Source organism: Aristolochia californica, unplaced genomic scaffold (assembly GCF_029961685.1).
Source record: "Aristolochia californica isolate CCGP_79_NKW_82.1479 unplaced genomic scaffold, dmAriCali1.0.hap1 SCAF_12, whole genome shotgun sequence".
Taxonomy (NCBI): Eukaryota; Viridiplantae; Streptophyta; class Magnoliopsida; order Piperales; family Aristolochiaceae; genus Aristolochia; species Aristolochia californica.
In genome coordinates this window covers 19,068,946-19,088,086 of record NW_027181793.1, presented here as the reverse complement: position 1 = coordinate 19,088,086, position 19,141 = coordinate 19,068,946, and the positions used below count along the sequence as shown (strand labels likewise).

The following is a 19,141-nucleotide window of genomic DNA, read 5'->3' as shown; positions in this document are numbered from 1 at the left end:
TTAATAAAAAGAATACTATATATTTAGGAATTTTATAAATATATGCTAATTTTTACAGTTTTCTTGAATTTCTACTAATAACATTAAGAACCAAAGCATTAGTAGAAGCTGCAACACTTAGGGGGGGTTAGTGCCCCAAAGTGGATTCTTGAAGATCAAGTCATGTCCAACATGAAGATCATGTCATGTCATGTTCATGAAGATCAGGTAAGAATTTGTGTTAGTGTTGACGACTTCATGTGCACTGGAAAACAGTTTCCAGTGTTAGTGCCCCAACATGAGAAAAACATAAAAAACAAGAGAATTTCTAAACCTTTACAGTGCACTTAATTACAACATAATCCTTAAACCCCAAATTAGGTAAAACAACCATTATTACTACACGAATAAGTTATTGAATGTATAATTAAATATACTAATATATTTATTAATTGAATTAGATATTTTATTGTACATTAATATGGTAATTACATGAGCCAATGAAATACGTATATGATTAATTAAAAATAATAAATAAATAACATTATAAATAAATAAAAAAGTAATACATTAAGTTATTAATTTATTAATAACATATGATATATTTTAACCTAAAAATGAATAATTTAAGAGAAAAAATTGATCTAATCATAACTTTAACACACTATATATTTGTACATAATATATTTTATGTATTATTAATTAATAATATATTATCACAAAATTTAAAACCATTGGTTTAATTAACTATAACAATCAGATAATTATGCCAAAATAATTTATCAAATATTTATTTTAACAATATTTTAATTATAACTATTAAATCAATATTTTAATATAGTAATTTATAAATAAAAATTATAAATAAATAATTTTGATGAAGATAGTTTAATTTTTCCTAACTTAGGAAAAATTAAACATCTTCGTCTTCCTCAGCAGCGAGCCAGCGGGGCGATGGCGACGGGGACGGCTAGGCAAAGGCAACGATCGGCGACGACGGTGGGCAATGCCAACAGAGGCGGCGCTCCGACGGTACGCCGAGAGGGAGAAGAGAGGGAGGCCGAGAAGCTCTGTAAATGCTCGGCCTCCCGTGCTCTGCGGGAATGAGAGAGGGCTGCGGAAATGAGAGAAGGCTGCGGGAATGGAGACTAAAGAGGGTTGCAGAGACGAGAGAGGGCTGCGGGAACGGAGACGAGAGAGGGCTGCGGGAAAACCGGAGAGAGGGAGACCGGAGAGAGACGGCGGTAGTAGAGAGGGAGACCGGAGAGAGACAACGGAGACGAGAGAACGAGCAGAGAGCTTGGGCTTCACGGAGACGACAGAGGGCTGCGGGAACGAGAGTCGCTGTGTGCGGGAATGAAACGATCGAAATGAAAAAAAAAACAGAGACGATCGAGCCAGAGAGAGCCCGCGCGAGAGAATCAAGTGGATGATTCTCAAAATCGGGCGGAAAGTGTATCGGGCGGAAAACACTTTCCGCCCCCTAACGACATCAGGACATGAACTGCGTAATGCACTTGAATATCATGTCCTGAGTCATGTGCACTAGGCCCCCCCCCCCCCCCCCCTTAACGAATTAACTCACAAACAGGACGAGTTGGTTTCGTTATCAATGTAGGCGGTTCAGTTCAGGTGTATTCAACAAATTTGGCTTAACTCAGTTATGACTCAGAGAGGAATGAATTTAATCTGAGGTTTTTGTACTCGGATCAACCTATTGGTTGGTTTCAATCAAACTGAACTCAGTTAAGACTTCAGTTAATCATCAGAAGAAACTTTTGAGTTCCTGCTGGGTTCCATCACTTGCATTCTCTTCTGAAACGGCAACACTGAAAGCTTACAACAGCATGTCCATAGATCCTTCTCTAACACGAATTGAAAGCTTTTTTTTTGCAAGAAAGGCTAAAACTATGAACCCCCATTGCTCACCAGAATAAGCCTAAAAGTTTTACTCTTCCTGAAACCTGGTATCACATCATGCATTTTTTTTTTTTTCCCGAGACAAATAGCCAATGGTGACACTGATGTCTTATGATCTTGCAGAACTGTAACATAAGTCAGTGATCGAACCACCTTCAGGCAGGTCGACCTGGATTTGAGAGAAGGCAGATATACAAAATTCAACACGCGAGGAGAGGGGAAGAACAGAAAACAATGTAATAAAAATAGAACCAGTTGAGCTATCTTGACTACAGAGACCATTTGCAGGGTGCCAGTATTGTACTAACTCTTCATATACTTTTCCACGTAAGCCTGAAAGTGAAATAATACACCAATTAACAGCAATAAAGGATTACTGTAAATACACTAAAATAAAATCGTCGAGTTTCCTAATATTCTGAAAGATAGGACAGATAAATTAGGGTTGCCCCAACAGAGTTCATGGTTCCATTCAATCTGACAAATAGTGTATGTCTAAGAAGTCATTAGAAGGTTGGAAAACACTTCAAATATGATGAGTATATCTTCAATTCCCAAAAAGGAAAAAAAAGGGAAAGAATTTTCTTCAAGAATATCGAAGATTTAATGTCAATTTTGGCAGTCCTATACATTTCAAAACTAAGATTCTTAAGTAAGATCAAAATCATGATTTTCTTTCGTCGAACAATCTCATAATCATGATAATCTTTTTTTATGATAATCTCATAATCATGATGTTTGCTGCCTCAAGAGTAGCCTTATTTTACTAAGAAACTTGAACATTTGTCAGATTAAGAACATTTTAAGAACATTTTAAGAATTAAGCCTGATATATAAAATGAATAAATAACTAATCTGAAAAAAAGGAATAACAGCACAAACCTGTACAAGTTTTGAAAGTTTGGGTTTAGAATGTGAGAGATATGAATCAATTTTCTCTTGTGTCTGAGGTACATTAGGGACACGTACAGAGCTTGTCACTTTATCAACCACTTTCTTGACTATGGTTTTGTGTGCCTCCTTACTCATGTGACCTTCTTTCCAGGTAGGTTTCAGCATCTCTTTAACAAACTCCACAAGTGCAAATTTGAACATTCGAACCCCCTTGGCATCCTTACTTCTCTTACCCTCTGCATCAGTCCCAGCTTCAGTCTCTATGTCCTCCACATTATTAGCCAGTTCTTTCTCATCCTGTCCCTGCTCAGTAGTTGGTGCATCTGCTTCACTTACAATTCCAGTTTCCGTATTCTGCAGAAGTTGTTGGAACTCTGGATTTTCATGCACTGATTGTGGCTTTTCTTCTACAACGCAACTCTTGTGAGGATCACCATCAGTAAGTTCATCGGACAGAGGAAGTGGATCTAAGGTCTTCATCGGTGTTTTTGATTCTTGACTGGGAGGATGTTCAATGATGTTATCTGATGACAACTCTGACTGATCATTGACATTGGGCTTAGCAGCTTCAACGGAGTCAGATAGAGGGTCATACTGTTTTTGATGAATCCCAGAATTCAGTTCTGGAAGAGCGTTGGGAGGGTTTAAAGACGCAAATAATTGAGGAAGGTTATGTCCATTTGCAAATATCTGAGCCAGTGAGGCAGAAAGATGAGTTAACTGTGCCACCTGTTCACTGGTTACAACATTTGATGCAGCAGGAGCTTCAAAAATTTTATCTGAAATAACTTTCTGATCAGACAATGGTAGTGACTCTGTATTTGAATAAGACTTCAGGTCCAAACTCAGTCCAACTGGAGAAGAGAAAACTATTTGTGGATTCAATACAGGTGGATTGAAGCTTTGCAGTGCTGGGGGATTAACAGCATGATTTTCAGGTGTCTGGATGTCGTTATTTACTTTAACAATTTGAGGAGCCTCAGGTGGCAACGTCGGCAGCCTCATGTCCTTGTTAAGATCCTGATGATGTACAAAGTCTTGAAGATCCCGTACACTTTCCTCTCTATCCATGCTGTGAGAATTCATCTCTCTGGTTGCCTCCTCGGGAAAACCTCTGCTACTGCCATTGTCTCTTTTTCCCCACGTTAAAGACACTGATAAATTTTTATCAGACATAAAATTATTCCTTTGCCCGTCAAATGATTGATTATCCTCAACACCAGAACCCGCATTCACACCCTTTTTATCACAGCCTTGAAGAACAGAAGCAGGCATATTTTCATCAACAGCATTATTGCCCCATTTTGGACCTTCTCTAGATCTATCCTTCGTACCTAAATTATGACTCCACAAGTCATCCAAAGGTGACCCTGCAGACCCACCATGTACTGAACCTTGATGAGAAAATCTGCAATTGTCTCCATTACGGCAACATCCTTCGGCAAAATACTTGCATGGGATGTCACTAAATCTACGGGGTTCATGTTCATGCCTCCGGTCATGTCCAGAGGATACATCAGTTTCTCTTCTGTCATGGGCCCATTGTCTGGTTGTGTTATACCTGACATTAGCACCTTGATGAAGGTATTTGCAAGTGGAACCTCTCTGGCATTTCCCTCTCTCGAAATCATGGCAAGGAATCAGAGCTCTGCTATTATCTCTTTGTGGTTCCCGCGAATCCGTATAAGCTTCATACCCTGAATGATCTCCAATCTCTTGTCTACTTCCACCTCTACTTTCAGATGGCAGCGTGTCATACTGCTTCTGACCATCAATATAATCATGAAGATACCTACATTGGCTTTGCCTCCTGCATCTCCCAGCAATGAAATCCTTGCATGGTACATTTGATCCTCTTTGACCACCTCTACTTTTGTCTGTCCACCTCTCTGGCTCACGCTTGAAACCAAGATCAGGGCCTGGGCTTCTGCTCCTGCATAGGTCATATCCACAAAATGAGGAAAACAAATAGCAAACTAATGGCAAGAGCCTGCATCATGAGCACTAATAAAAACTTTGTCACACAAATATGTTAGTCAGGACTCAAACTTGTACCCATTCTAAAAACCATCAGAATGGCCATCATCAAGGGAAACTAGTAGATGGAACAGTAATATGTTATTAGTTCACATTAAAGGCAATTTCATTTAGTTGATAAATTCTCCTTTCTCTCAACTATTTATCAAATAATCATAGACCAATGATATTATATTTTAGCAATTACAGATTTCATTTTCAACCCTTTTAATCCCAGGCACTAAAAGTGGCATTCCATACTAAAAGAAATTGCTTACTGTCATCATTTTAGATTGTCTGGTGGAGGTGGACCAACATTTCCAAACCAAGATGCTGTTTTCAGCTAGGGAACATCAGTTAGCCATAGCAACGTCATGAAAAGTTGCCCAATATGACACTCTTAATGAAGAAATGATAAGCAAAGCACACATAATCGGGTATGGAGTATGGACAACAAACCTGCGTAACCTTCGGCCATAATTTCCCCTTGGAGACCGACTACGACTCCTTTCCCTCCACGAATCATGACTTGGCAACTTTCTATTACTATAATCCTCATCTGCTCCATGCATCCCAGCTGTAGGTGAAATCTTCTCCCTATGAGTATTCCCACTTCTCCCTTTTTCCTTATTCTCATACATATGTTCCCAAGAAGATCTCCCCATTCCTTCTTTAGATTTCACAGAATCATTTGATTCCATATAGAGGTGCTCTGAATCATGGGCATGAGGACTTCTCAAAGAAGTCCATCCCAGTTTCTCACTCTGTTCCTTATTTAATGCACCATCAGTTGGGTGATTAGGTTCTGCTACTAAATCCCATTTAGAGCGTCTCCTCCTAACTTCTTCACGCATATTGGTCTCCTCCTGAAGAAGCCACAGGTCCACTTATTAAGATTTCTCGAGCCAAGTAATATTCACTGTCGGTTTCTTATTTCAGAGAGCAAATTTTGTGAAGTACCTGCAGCATTCGAACAAGAATAATAAGTGGTAAGATGGTTGAGATAAAAAATTGACAATAAGCATAGTGAGTTATCACAGATGATAGCTTTCTGACTAGCTGCTGGATCAATATGAACAGAAAATGTATGGAAATATTCATAAAGAGGCTTTTCTTTTCTTTTTGTCTTTTTCTTTTTTTTGAAACTGATTATAAAGAGGTCTTCTAACCTTTTTTTTTTAAGTAAAACGAGAAATTCATCAAGAAAGATAATATAGAAGGAACATTACAAAAAAAAGTAGAAGCATTCCCAAAAAGACTAAATTCAAGCCCTAAAGGGAATGAATCACCCATGAACATTGCAAAGAAACCCCCCAAGCATGCTAATGAATCAGTAATACAATTTTCAGTCCTTACAACATGATTCCCACCAAAAGAAATATACAAGAAACAAGAGCGCGGATTGGGCCAACGGTGGTTTTCTAGTGAGGTCTTAGATTCAAGTCTCACCAGGAGAAAGGGGTGTGGCATGCGTGTACAATAGCATTGAAAAAAAATTAAAAATACAAAAAGGAGCCAGAACAATTTCCAGTAGAACATCAACAGCAAAAGGAATAAATAGCTACAAGAGATTGCAATGGGACGCCAGTGAAAGAGAAATTATCAGCCAGGGAATTAGCATTTTGAACAACAAGAATCCAAGAAACTCGCTAAGAACCAGATAGAGCACAAATTTCACCACAATAACTGACCAAACACCATAGCAAAGATCCTCTGCAAGCCAACCTACTAATGATCGCACATGTATCTCCAATTGTTGACGAAAAATTTTAATACCTTGAATGAGTGCACAGAGTTATGCCCAGGTAAATCACATCATACAAATAGTTTGAATAGTGAGAATTTCATTGGTGAAGGAAAGAAAAGATACAAAAGAGGTCATGCTACTAGACATAAAAGAGAACAGAGCTGAAACATCATGGCGAACATTATGCTACAATTAATTGAAATACAATCAGTGAACATTGTCATACCAAAATGATCAGCTAAAGTTAAGAAGCCTCTTCCAAAATAATCAGAACAAGATCTTTTCATGCTCTAATTAATGTGGTTTTTATTCCTACAAACAACTTTGGCCTTTTTTTTAGGAAAACAAATTTTATTCAAGGCAAGCCAGGAACAAAATACTGTTAAAATACCAGTTCAGGGGCACTTGTTTATTTCCCATGTTTTGTGTTATCCCAGTGAAAAAAGTAAGAAGAGAGAGAGTTGAAGAGAGAATGAGAGGGAGAGGTGGAGAGGTAAAAGCTCAAGAGAAAGAGCTTGTTTGGGAGGGGTGCACGTCCCCTACCTCTATTTATAATGCTGATCAAGTACAAATTACAAATACATCTTTTCTCCTTATATCTCCCATTCAACATATATCCTCTTAACATGAAACTTGGATTCAGCATCATTTAAAAAAAAACATGAAACTTGGATCATAGACATAATTGGACATAGAGAACAAGATTACATAAAGACATATAAATATAGATAAAGTAGAATGACCAAAATGCCACTGTACTTGTTTTTCAACACTCCCCCTCAAACTGGAACGTATATTTAAAAAAGTCCAAGCTTGCCACAAAAGTTCAGAAACTCACGCTTTCTTGGCGCTTTAGTGAAGCCATAGCCGAGTTGACCACCACATCAAATATATGAGGTTGTTGCCTCTTTCTTCATCAATGTATCTCGAATGAAATGACAAACTACCTCTATATGCTTTGTTCTCTCTTGAAAAACCAAATTGCTAGATATGAAGATTGTTGCCTAGTTATCACAATACATAGTCATAAGATCCTTTTCACAGAGGCCTAACTCCTGGGTAATAGATTTCAACCACATTAGCTCACGGACAGTGTGAGTCATTGCTCTGTATTCAGTTTTTGCTGTAGACTGGGCAATCGCATTTTGTTTCTTACTCTTCCATCTGATTAGGTTTCCTCCCAGAAATGCACAGTATCCAATGGTTGATTTTCGGTCATACTTGGAGCCTGCATAATCAGCATAAAAGAAAACGTCAATCCTCAAGTGATCATTAGGTCTAAAGAGAAGACCTTTTCCTGGTGCTTTTTTCAAATATCGTAAGATTCTTTGTGCAACTTCCAGATGAATCTTCTGTGGATGCTCCATGAACTAAGTCACCTCGGTGACTGCAAATGAGATATCCGGTGTAGTAATTGTAGCATAAATGAGTTTACCAACTAATATCCGATACATTGTTTTATCTTTCAATTCTAAACTTTGATCATCATGAAGATCATGTCTTACCTCCATAGGTGTATCAACTGGTTTAGCTCCCAAAAGTCCATATTTTTTAAGCATGTTAGTGATATACTTCCTCTGAGTCAAAGTCGTTCCCTCCTTGCTTCTTGCAACTTCAATACCATAAAAATATTTTTAAGTGACTTAGATCTTTAGTCTCAAAGTGACTAAGTGGGATTTAACTTCTTCAATGTTGATCTGTCACTCCCTGATAAGATGATATATAAGATAATAATTCCAGATGATCTCTTCAAAATAAATAGTGAGTGATCATAGTGACTTCTATGAAATCTCATGGACATAACCACTTGACTAAAATTTCCAAACCATGCTCATGGCCTCTGTTCTAAGCCATAAAAAGCTTTCTTGAGTCGACATACCTATGCGTCTCCGCCTGAGCAACATACCCTGGAGGTTGCGCCATGTGGACCTCTTTTCAAGATCACCATACAAGAATGCATTTTTAATATCCAACTAAAACAGAGACCAGCCTCGATGTACTGCAACAAATACCAGTAATTTGACAGAAGACAAGTGAGCAACCGGAGAAAAGCTCTCAAATACATCCACCCCAATGGCCTAGGTATATACTTCGGCAACGAGGCATGCCTTATATCTTTTAACAAACCAACCAACTATTGCAACCCCTAGAGGCAGATCGGAAAGCTCCCAACTCCCTCTATTAACCAGTGCTTCCATCTCAACATCCCTGGCTTTCTTCTAATGAGGAGTCAACAGAACATCCTGCACTGAAGAAGGAATAGTGCAAGTAGAGATAGACAAAGCAAACTTACAATAATTGTCAGATAAGGAATCAAAACAGACATAGTGAGATAGAGGATGGAGAGTACTTTTACGAACACCTTTTGCGAAGAGCAATAGGAAGGTAAAGATCACTTACTTTATAATCAAGGGATGATGCAAAGTCTTGGTCTGGCGGGAGAGAGGGGTATGGAACGGGAGGAGATGGTTGTTGTTGGCACTGATATACCTGTAGTGGTTTCTCAGTAGAAGCATCATGTGAAGTCTGAATACAATCATTAACTGGAATAGGAATTACATGACAGGGTACCAAGGGAATAGGAGAAATTGATTCAGACCTTGAAGACTCAAAGAATGGAACATCCTCAAAGAAAGTAACATCAAATAATACAAACGTTTTTCCTCATAGATGGACTAAAACATTTGCACCCTTTCTGTGTCCGAGAGTAGCCCAAACTATACATTTAACAATATGAGGAGACAATTTATCCCTGGATAGATAAAAAATATGTGCAAAACATACACACCCAAAAACACGAGGTGGTATAGGAAACATAGACGCAGTGGGCAGTACAATCTGAATAGGAATTTTACCGTTAGGAATAGAGGACAACATTCTATATATCAGAAAACATGCAGTGAGGACAGCATCACCCCAACATGACTTGGGGACATTCATATGAAGTAACATAGTTTGAGTCACCTCAAGTATGTGACGATTCTTGCGTTCAACAGCTCCACTTTGTTGTGGAGTGAACACACAAGAAGTCTGATGAACAATCCCTTGAGATTGACAAAAAGAGTCAAACTTCCGATTCATAAATTCAAGGCCATTGCCTGTACACAAGATATTGACAAAGATTGCAAACTGATTCTTTATTTCATTAGAAAAGAGTTGAAATACATCAAAGGCTTCATATTTTTCTTGAAGGAGTTCTACTGATATCATCAATGAAGGAAATAAAATACTTAAGGTCAAACTGACTAGTTACAGGACAAGGACCCTAGAGATCTAAGTGGACAAGCTCAAATAGTTTGTTTGTCTGATGAGATGAAGTTGGAAAGGAACTCAGGTGATGCTTGCTCAGTTGACATGACTCGCACTGAAAAGTAATATAGGAAGGTAGTTCTAGAACTACTTGAATCTGCTTTACGGGTGATGGATGACCTAGTCTGAGATGCCATTGTAAAGGTGAATCAGTTGTTTATAGCGTATGCAGAGTGTTATCTGGTTTGTGGCCGTCCAAATAATACAGTCCCCTCTCTCACGAGCGGAATCAATCATCTTCTTCGTCATGAGATCCTGAAAAACACAATGAGTAGGGTAAAAGGTTAAAGAACAATTCATGGACTTAACAAACTGACTGATGGATAGCAAATTCAAAGGAAATTTTGGAACTAGCAATGCAGACTGAGGCGAAAGAAAGGAAGCAAGCACAACATTCCCTACTGTCTGTACTAGTGAAACTGACCCATCAGCGAGGTTAACATGCTTAACAGGGAGAGACTCTTTTAAGTCAAAAAATAAGGACGACATACCGGACATGTGTTTTGTAGCTCCAAAATCAAGTACCCAAGATTGGGAATGAGACACTAAAAATGCAGACATACCTGTGGGAGGAGCAATATGAACCAAGGATGCAGAAGGAATGGAGAGTTGTGCCATACATTATGAAATCTGTTGTTGCTACTGAATTAATTGTTGCAGTTCATCCAGGACACCAGGTGTTGTAGTGTCAGACCCTAGGGCAATACCCTCGTGTGTAGTAGAGTTTGCCTAAGTAGGTTTCCCAAACTTGATCCAACATATGTCCGAATAATGATTAGTGCGTCCACAATGGACACACTTTCACTCAGATTTTCATCTCCACGGCTTCGTCCTTTGCTTGAACTGTCTCTAATGCTACCTCTGCCAGTCCCTGTGCATCCTCTAGATGACTCAGTAGAATCAAGTGTTGCAACTGATGTTTTAAGAGCAGTAGTTGCACCCGCTTTAGTGCCTTTACCTGTTTTAGGCAAAATAGTCTTTTCAGTTCTCATTACCCTATTAAAAGTAGTACAGAGGTTAGGACTTGTGCCTTTATGCTATCAAATTCAGCACCCAAACCATTGAGGAATTTCGCCACTAAGAGTTGACTTTATTGTTTCCTAAGTTCCCATTCATCCGTAGTAAATGAATGAAAAACATTGATTTCCTGTCAAATTCACAAAAAGGAACTACAATATTTTGTCACATTCCTATTACCTCGCTTCAAGCCAAAACAATTTGTATATAACTCGTATACCCTGGAAAGATTACTCTCTGGATCATATAGAGCTTCTAAAGATAACCACATAGCATTGGCAGTTTTAAAGTTCATAACCGGACTTCTAATAGTAGATTCCATGTTGTTGACAATCCAAGTCATTACTTGGCTGTCCTCGGCTTCCCAATCATCATCCTAAGGGATAGAAGGATCATCCCTAATAAATTTCAGCTTCTTTCGGCCCTTTAAATACATCCTAACAAATCTGGACCAAGTAATATAATTATCACCATTCAATTTTTCAAAGGTGATGGTGATAATATCTTTTCCATCAGGATTATAAGATTCTTTAGATGGAGTGTAAACTTCACCGGAATCAGCCATAACAGATATATAGAAGCACCAAACAGATTAAACAAGCTTTCCAATAACTTCAAATTAAGGAACCCAGGTGGGCCCCACCACAAAAAATTAGGGTTAGGGCAATTAGGTGATGTGCGCAAATCAAAAAATCCAGAAATCCAACACAAGAATCAAATTCCAGATCAAACTGTGTAAAAAGAGCAACACTAGGGCTGACATCAACAGATGCCAAGGATGATATCGGCACAGGTAGGCTTGGGAGTTGGCACACATCCCGAGATCAACATAAAGACCCTCTTTTGGGCAGTTTAAAACATGTTCTAAGAATAGTAGAACCAGTAACTTCAAGGTTATGACAGAGAAAGAAAAAGAAAAATTGGATTTTTACCAACCAGTAGCCAAAAAACTTGAGAAAGATCCTTCCTTAAAGTAGACATCTGCTTCAAAATGATGAAAAACTGACAAAGAACCTTCCCAAATGCGATCAGTTGCTCTGATACCATGAAAAAAGTAGGAAGAGAGAGAGTTTAAGAGAGGGAATGAGAGGGACACACGGGGTAGAGGTAAAAGTTCAAGAGAAAGAGCTGAGTTGAGGGCCATTCACATCCCCCAACCTCTATTTATAATGTTGATCGAGTACAATTATAGATATACCCTTACTTAAGTGAAGCCCTAATCTCCTTATATCTCCCATTCTACATGACCTTTTTACATGAAACTTGGACCACAGACATAATTGGACATACAGAACAAGATTACATTCTTATATGATTACTTTACATTCTTATGTATCAAGTTTCATTCAAAACAGAGTCGTATTGTAGGAGTTATATGATTTCTTGTAACTAAGGGCCTTTTTGTCCTCTCTATAATTATCTCTTAAATCCCTAATAAAGGAGAGAGAGAGAAACTCATGCTTTCAGGCAAGAACTCCAATGCAGCCAAAGCAGCTCCTTCCCCTCTTCTTCTCTCAACCTTCCTCCTTCAAACTTTTTTCTTTACAAATACAAGATGAGGTAAGGAGCTCTCATATTACAACAAGTGACTGAAGGGAGGCTCCTTGCTTGGCAAGGGAGTTAGCTGATCCAGGGACATGATTACAATAACACTCAAACAAAGAGAAAATGTCAACAATTCGCGAAAAGCTTTCTAGTGATGCCAAGAGGGGTCTGACTTTAAAGAGCACCAACATATCACAACTTTGGAGCCGCCTTCAATTAGGCGTTTGCCGCTCAAGTGGTCTCAAAAAATGATTAGCCATTGGAGAGGAGCCTGAATTTCTGCTGATGCAGAGCGAAAATACCTAACGGACCAGAGTAAGACAGCACCTTCACTATCTAAGTTATGGTAGATTTTTATTTACCAAATATAAACATGGAAAAACCCAAATCTACATGGCATTATCATATTCCACTTAGAGCTAGATGGAAAAGAATAAGAGCTCTGATCCAGAGACTCCAAAGTTGGCCACAACATCCAACTTTGCTGACCGCATCACACGTGAGCTCAAGAAAGAGACGAATGTTCTTATTACCAAGGAAGATAGCCCCTGCCCAAGTGGAAATTTACTCTAAACAGGCTTAGTTATTTGAAAATGAGATGCCTCTCATGATTCTAGAAACTACCTAAACAGGTTCGGTAAATAGTGAAAATTGAAGAGAGAAAAGATAGAAATTGAGAAAAGAGAGAGAGAGAGAGAAAGAGAAAGAGAGAGAGAGAGAGAGAGAGAGAGAGGACGAGATAACTCAAAAACTCTCATCGGGAGTTGTGCTTAACCTCCCTCTCTATTTAATAAGTGGGTTTAATACATTTACAAAAATGCCCCTCATACACTAAAACCACTCAACTCCTCATATCTCCCACTCTACTTAGCCAAATTACATGAAATTCAGTTTATAGACATAATAAAACATGTAAAGTTAGACATCATAGAGATCTGTAACACATACTGAGGTAAAATGACCAAAACACCCCTCAGTAGCTTTTCTAACACCCCCTCAAGCTGGAATATAAATGTCCATAAGGCCCAGCTTGATGCAAAATATCATAAATTCACGTTTTCCCAAAGCCGTAGTTAACACATCTCCAAACTGATCTTCAAAATGAACATATGGGGTGATTACTTCCTTCTTCATTACAGCATCCCAAATAAAATTTGATAATCCACCTCTACGTTTTTTTTTTTTTTTTTTTTTTTAAATGATGTATATATTAACAGAGAAAATTACAGAGGATAATCCACCTCTATGTGTTTTGTCCTCTCATGAAACACTGGATTTATGGCAATAAATATTGTTGTTTGATTGTCACAATACATAGTCATGGACTCATCCTACTAAAATCCCAACTTTTGTGTCACAGACCTCATCCACATCAATTCACTAAAGGAGTGAGTCATTGTTTTGTACTCTACTTCAACATTGGATCGAGCTACAACATTCTATTTCTTACTTTTCCAACTTATCAAATTTTCACCTAGAAACACACAATATCCAATTGTAGACTTCCTATAAGAAACTCAAGATTCTATAAAGGAAAAAAGCTCCCAAAAACAAGATATCGGCGAGAAACACCCTCTTTGGCAAGTCAGCCAAGGAATTTCTAGTCCTCAATGTGTGCTGCCACAACCAACAAAGGTCTTGCATAAATCCATATATCTTCATTAGTATATCTGTAATGCCAAGGGGGATTGGAGCTGCCTTTCATCCAACAAATCACTATAGAAGAATCCCTTTCAACAATCTATGAGGCTGATTAATTTTCAAAATACAGCTTGCAACGTTGCCTTAGTGCACTCATTGCAGCTTCATCAGAAACTTTCCAGCCAATAGGGCCAGAAAATACAAACTAACTGTGCACCCTCATCTCTTATGACCCCAACAACCCCAGCCCAAGCCTCTTACAGAAGGAGCTTTGATCAAAATTTAATTTAAGGCAACCTGACGGAGGGGAAATCCAGATTCTTATTCACATTCCTTTCTTATTCCTTTCTGAACAACATTCAAAAAACCAATGTTTGAAATGCAGAAGAAACAATCACTCATCTCCTTGTGCCTGGTGCTTGTATTCGTTTCGCTTGCAGCCTAATGGAATTAATAGGCCGCAGGATTTTTTTTCCTTTTCTTATAATGCCAGCAGGTGTTGTTCTTCTTCTTATAATAGCCAGGAGAAAACTTTCATTCAACAAAACAATACATTGACAACAAAAGCCCCCCAAGGGAAAACAAGATACACCAAATATAATCAAATGAATCCATATCCAGCTAAAGAAACAAAAAATGAAAAGCAAAAACCACAATCACTACTGAGGGACAGTTAAAATGACAGGCCATAACAACATTCTGTTGCAAATGAACAACAACAGGAGAAAGGAAATCCTCCAACACAAAGTGCTTCCTTAGGAATATGCTTCCGTATAACACAAAGTTGTGAGGCAATGTCAATAATCTCAAGAAAAAAAAAAGCCACTAAAGAGATAAGGACCACCCTCAACCAAGCTAATCACCACTACAAAGTCAACTTCTACTAGAAGAAGCACAGAGAAGGAATCACAAAACACCGTAGACCATCTAAGAGGGCATGCAGCTTGGCCTTTGTTGAGCAACAACTCCATTAGCACCAAAGCATACAGGCATGACCCTTCCCAAACTGTTCCCAGTAGTACCCACACTCCCCTCCCCCAGTAAAACTACCATCAAAATTACGCTCAATGCTTCCCTCATCAAGGGGTACCAAATATGAACCTCATGTAATCTCGACACAGAAAAGGTTGCAACATTCCACTCAAATAACTGCTCCAAGGAGATGGTAAAACTTATGAAGCTTACAAGCCTATTTCTTGTTTTCAGAAAATTCAGTGACGCTAATAGCACCAATAATCATATGAGATTTTACCCCCAACAAGACAGAGGCCATTTGTTGGCGCACATCCAAGCATCATATAGAATTGTGTCCCATTTAATAAAGAACTGCACATAATGCTTCATTTTGAAACATTACAATGACAAGAAGTGATGAGACTAGTCATCATCTTAATGTAGCATACACATTCTCAGCCCAACAGTTTCCTCCAATTGGACCCCAATAGCAGTGATTTTTCATAAGGAAGATCTATCTCACTGCATATTTTTTGTCAACATATCTTCTTTTGATGAGAATTTCATTACAAGAAGAGACATTTACAAAAAGATACAGTAGTCAAGGCTGCAAATACATCAAAAAGCGGTCAACTACCTAACAAAAAGAGATTTTTTTGAATGGTGAGAATTTTATAAGGGAGAGAGGGGGCTAGAGGCTGAACAGGAACAAAGAACCTCAAAGCCAAAATAATAGAAACAAAGGAAAAAAACAAAAGCAAAAGAGAAAAAGTAGAAAACGAGCTAATAAATTGCAAAGGCAATAACAGCATTATTAAGGGGGACAATCATTGTAAAGCGTCAAACTAGAAAGATGGTCTGCTGACTCCTTTTCTAAGAGAATTGCAAAAGTGGAAATTGGGAAATAGAGAGGAGATGAGAGAGAAAGAAGAGCAAGGGAGAGAGAAAGAGTGCACAGATTTCAGCACTCATTGCGGGGTCTGGAATTCGACCCCTCCATATTAATCCTCAATGAAGTCACAATGAGTCAAAGATACATAAATGCCGTCTAGACCCAACTTACAATAACTCCTTAATTACAACCCAGAATCAACTAAACTTGAACGACATGGCAAATACATCAAGACAAACTTAATCATAACATAGAGGAATAATCTAATAAATAAGAATCAACCAAACTACTCTTTTTCATATGATTCAACACCCCCCTTCAAGTTATATCCACACATTAGAACTAGATTCAGTAACTTCTAATTGGAGTCTATCTCCTAAAATGAGATAGCAAAGAAGTTTTTTACTTTGTTGAGTTTATGTGCATACAAAAGGGTTCCAAAAGCAACAAGGAAACCATCTTTTGCCTATTGAATGAAATTCTAGTTTTCATTCTTTGCTCGACAAACTTTTCAAATTGTTTTTATCCTCTATTTGATTTTTTAAATAGCTAAAAAAACCCTACTTTCCGTCCTTCAAATGTTCCCCACCACATTTGAGTTCAAATAGTAAAAAGCAAGGCCCTTAAGAGAAGGAAATCAAACTCTTAATGACTTTCAGGAACAGAAAGAAAGACTAATGAAATCCCCTAACTGATTATCTAATCAAGTAACAGCTTTTTTTAATGGCCTAACTTCATTTTTAGCTTCTTGATCAAACAAAACTGGCATCAAAAACAAAAAACATGCAGTCATCTGATAGAGTTTTTACAGTCATATATACAAATACCTATCCGGTCTCTTTTGGCTCTCTTTAGTTCTTTTGCCCCCTGAGAGCTTGTTCACACTCTAGCTCATACTAAACTTAGGAACATAAGAACTGTTACAATTATAATAAAAAAGCAAAGAAATGTTGCAAATAATAATTTTTTAATGGCACAAGAAGTTTGAGTAAACAGACAAGACTTCGAATCCAATTGCACAAACAAAAGAAAAACAGGGATAGGCCGCTAAGCAAGCAACAAGAAGCATTGAGATAAAGCACACAATTCGTGAGGGATTGAAAACAAAATAAAGGGTTCAAAGCTGAAAAGAACAGAGTACCACAACAAAGTTGCCACTACTCGTTTACAGCTTAACACGTCATATATACCAGTAAGAAGTTTGAACCATGTAACCAAATAATTACTAGAAAATACTCTAGAAACTGATTTGCCACGATAGCAGCTTCAACACACTATGATACAAGGGTATTCACCATATTTCAATTAAAAGGACAAAACGCAAAGCAACAAATACACATTGCAAATCCGCTCAAGCAGATCAAAAGTACGACGCCCAAAGGGTCAACACAAACATGCCGAATTAATGAGTATTCATAAGAGAAAAACGAAAGCAGACCCTGGACGACACATTGAGACGGTCGGAGGACATTGGCTAGGACGCAGCAATGGTGGGAAGACGTCCGTGGGGTTTTGGGGCATTCAAACCCCAAGCACGATGCTGCAGCAATTTTTTACCATTCTCCAGCCTGATCGTACAGGAGAAACAGGGGTACCCTCGTGACTAAGGAGGGAAAGCTCGGCTTAGCGGCTTCAAGCCCACATTGAATGGGAAACTCAAGGGTATTTAGCTGCTGCGATATTTCGCTATAGCTCATGCAGTCGTGCACTAGCCATTCTTCTCAGTTTTTCTCTCCCTTCTTCGGTTTAAACCCCTATTAGTTTTACTGCACATAGAATGTTAAATTTATATTTTTCTCTACATAATTGTAGATAATTAACTTTTAAGAGTAAAAAAATAAGATTTGAAAATTTATGCTTTAATCATAAAAACTACAAAATATTATCATTTGTTCAAATTAATGCATACTTATTATTGGAGAAACCAACAAATATATGCATCACATATGTTTATTGATTTCTTGTCTGTGCCAAATTTCCTTAACCGGTTTGTGGTTTGTAGGATGAAATCTAATCAACCAACTCATTGAACTAAATGGAATTTTTCATTTTATATTTTCAATATTTATATTTGGTCCCATAATTATATTAGTTTATTATATATTTGTATCTTATTGTATTAAAATTTACATAGGATAGTTGACAATTGTAAATTTAGTATTTCAGATAATTTTTCTTCAAGAGACATTAATTTCAAGGTCTAAAATATTGAATCGATACAACCTTCTCAAAATACCTCAAGTTTCATGGAATATCAAGAACTCTTGAAGAAGTACCCTTTTAAGTTGAAGAAAAATTGAAGACTAGAGTTTTAGGAATCACGGAGAAATGTCAAAAACTTAGTCTATGTAAGAGAGTTGTTCACTCCATCAAAATTTTGAGGTACAATGCAAATTTGGAGCTTTATGACATATTTTGCATTCAAACATGTTTTCACAAATACATATACACATTTCATATATGTTAGTCAAGATCATTCATTCTCATGCTTTAAAAGTCTATTAGATGAACTGGCACTAGAATGGTCGATTAACTAGAAGTGCACAAGCCAAAAATATACAACATAATCGATCATCCAGAACATGGCCAATATATGCTATAAAGCATGATTCATCAACCCATTTGGACTGATTGATCAATATTAACTAGGTAACCCAAATTTTTGTTGATTGTTCGATCAACTTCTGATACTGATTGATCATACAAAACTTTGCCAGTTAAGGACGATCGATCATACTTGCAATGTAAAACCAGGGTGAATTTTGATTAATTGTACATTAATCGATCAATTTAAAATGTCAGACACGACGGGAAGATATTGATCAATAAGTCACATTCAAATGGAAAAATAATTGTTACACTCAATTGATCGATCATCCATTTTACACTGATCAATTAATGTAAACTCAACTTTTTACAAAAGGGGAAAAAAATAACAAGTTTGGCTTGGAGAACTTAAAATTACCCACTGAACCTCCCACTCAGAAGTTAATGAGCCTTTATTGGTATAAATCCACAAGCATCTACTCTCAATCCTTTGTAAATTTCCCTAAAGTGCATTTTTTTAGAAAAAGTTTGTCAAACACTGAAAAAATCATTTCTCTTTTCTCATGCCATCTTTATTGCATACATATTAGACAACCTAGACAAGCTCCAACATCTTTTATTATACTACAAAGGTCGGAGGTTTGGATCTCTCAAAGTGGAGAATGATTTTAAACTCAAAA

The 19,141-nt window shown here is 37.6% G+C and overlaps 1 protein-coding gene across 2 annotated transcripts; it reads right to left on the bottom strand.

The window, feature by feature from the left end:
• Positions 1-2,114: 2,114 nt before the first annotated feature.
• LOC137945962 (zinc finger CCCH domain-containing protein 55-like) lies at positions 2,115-17,519 on the bottom strand. 2 transcript variants are annotated; one of them, XM_068792080.1, is made up of 4 exons: positions 17,353-17,519; positions 5,269-5,769; positions 2,782-4,726; positions 2,115-2,232 (listed from the first exon to the last, which is right to left on the bottom strand). In XM_068792080.1, the coding sequence occupies exons 2-4, from the start codon at positions 5,661-5,663 to the stop codon at positions 2,203-2,205; spliced, it is 2,370 nt and encodes a 789-aa protein (XP_068648181.1). In that variant the 5' UTR covers positions 5,664-5,769; positions 17,353-17,519; the 3' UTR covers positions 2,115-2,202. The 2 variants fall into 2 exon arrangements, with proteins under 2 accessions (XP_068648181.1, XP_068648182.1); XM_068792081.1 differs by having other exon boundaries at positions 2,782-4,720.
• Positions 17,520-19,141: the final 1,622 nt, after the last annotated feature.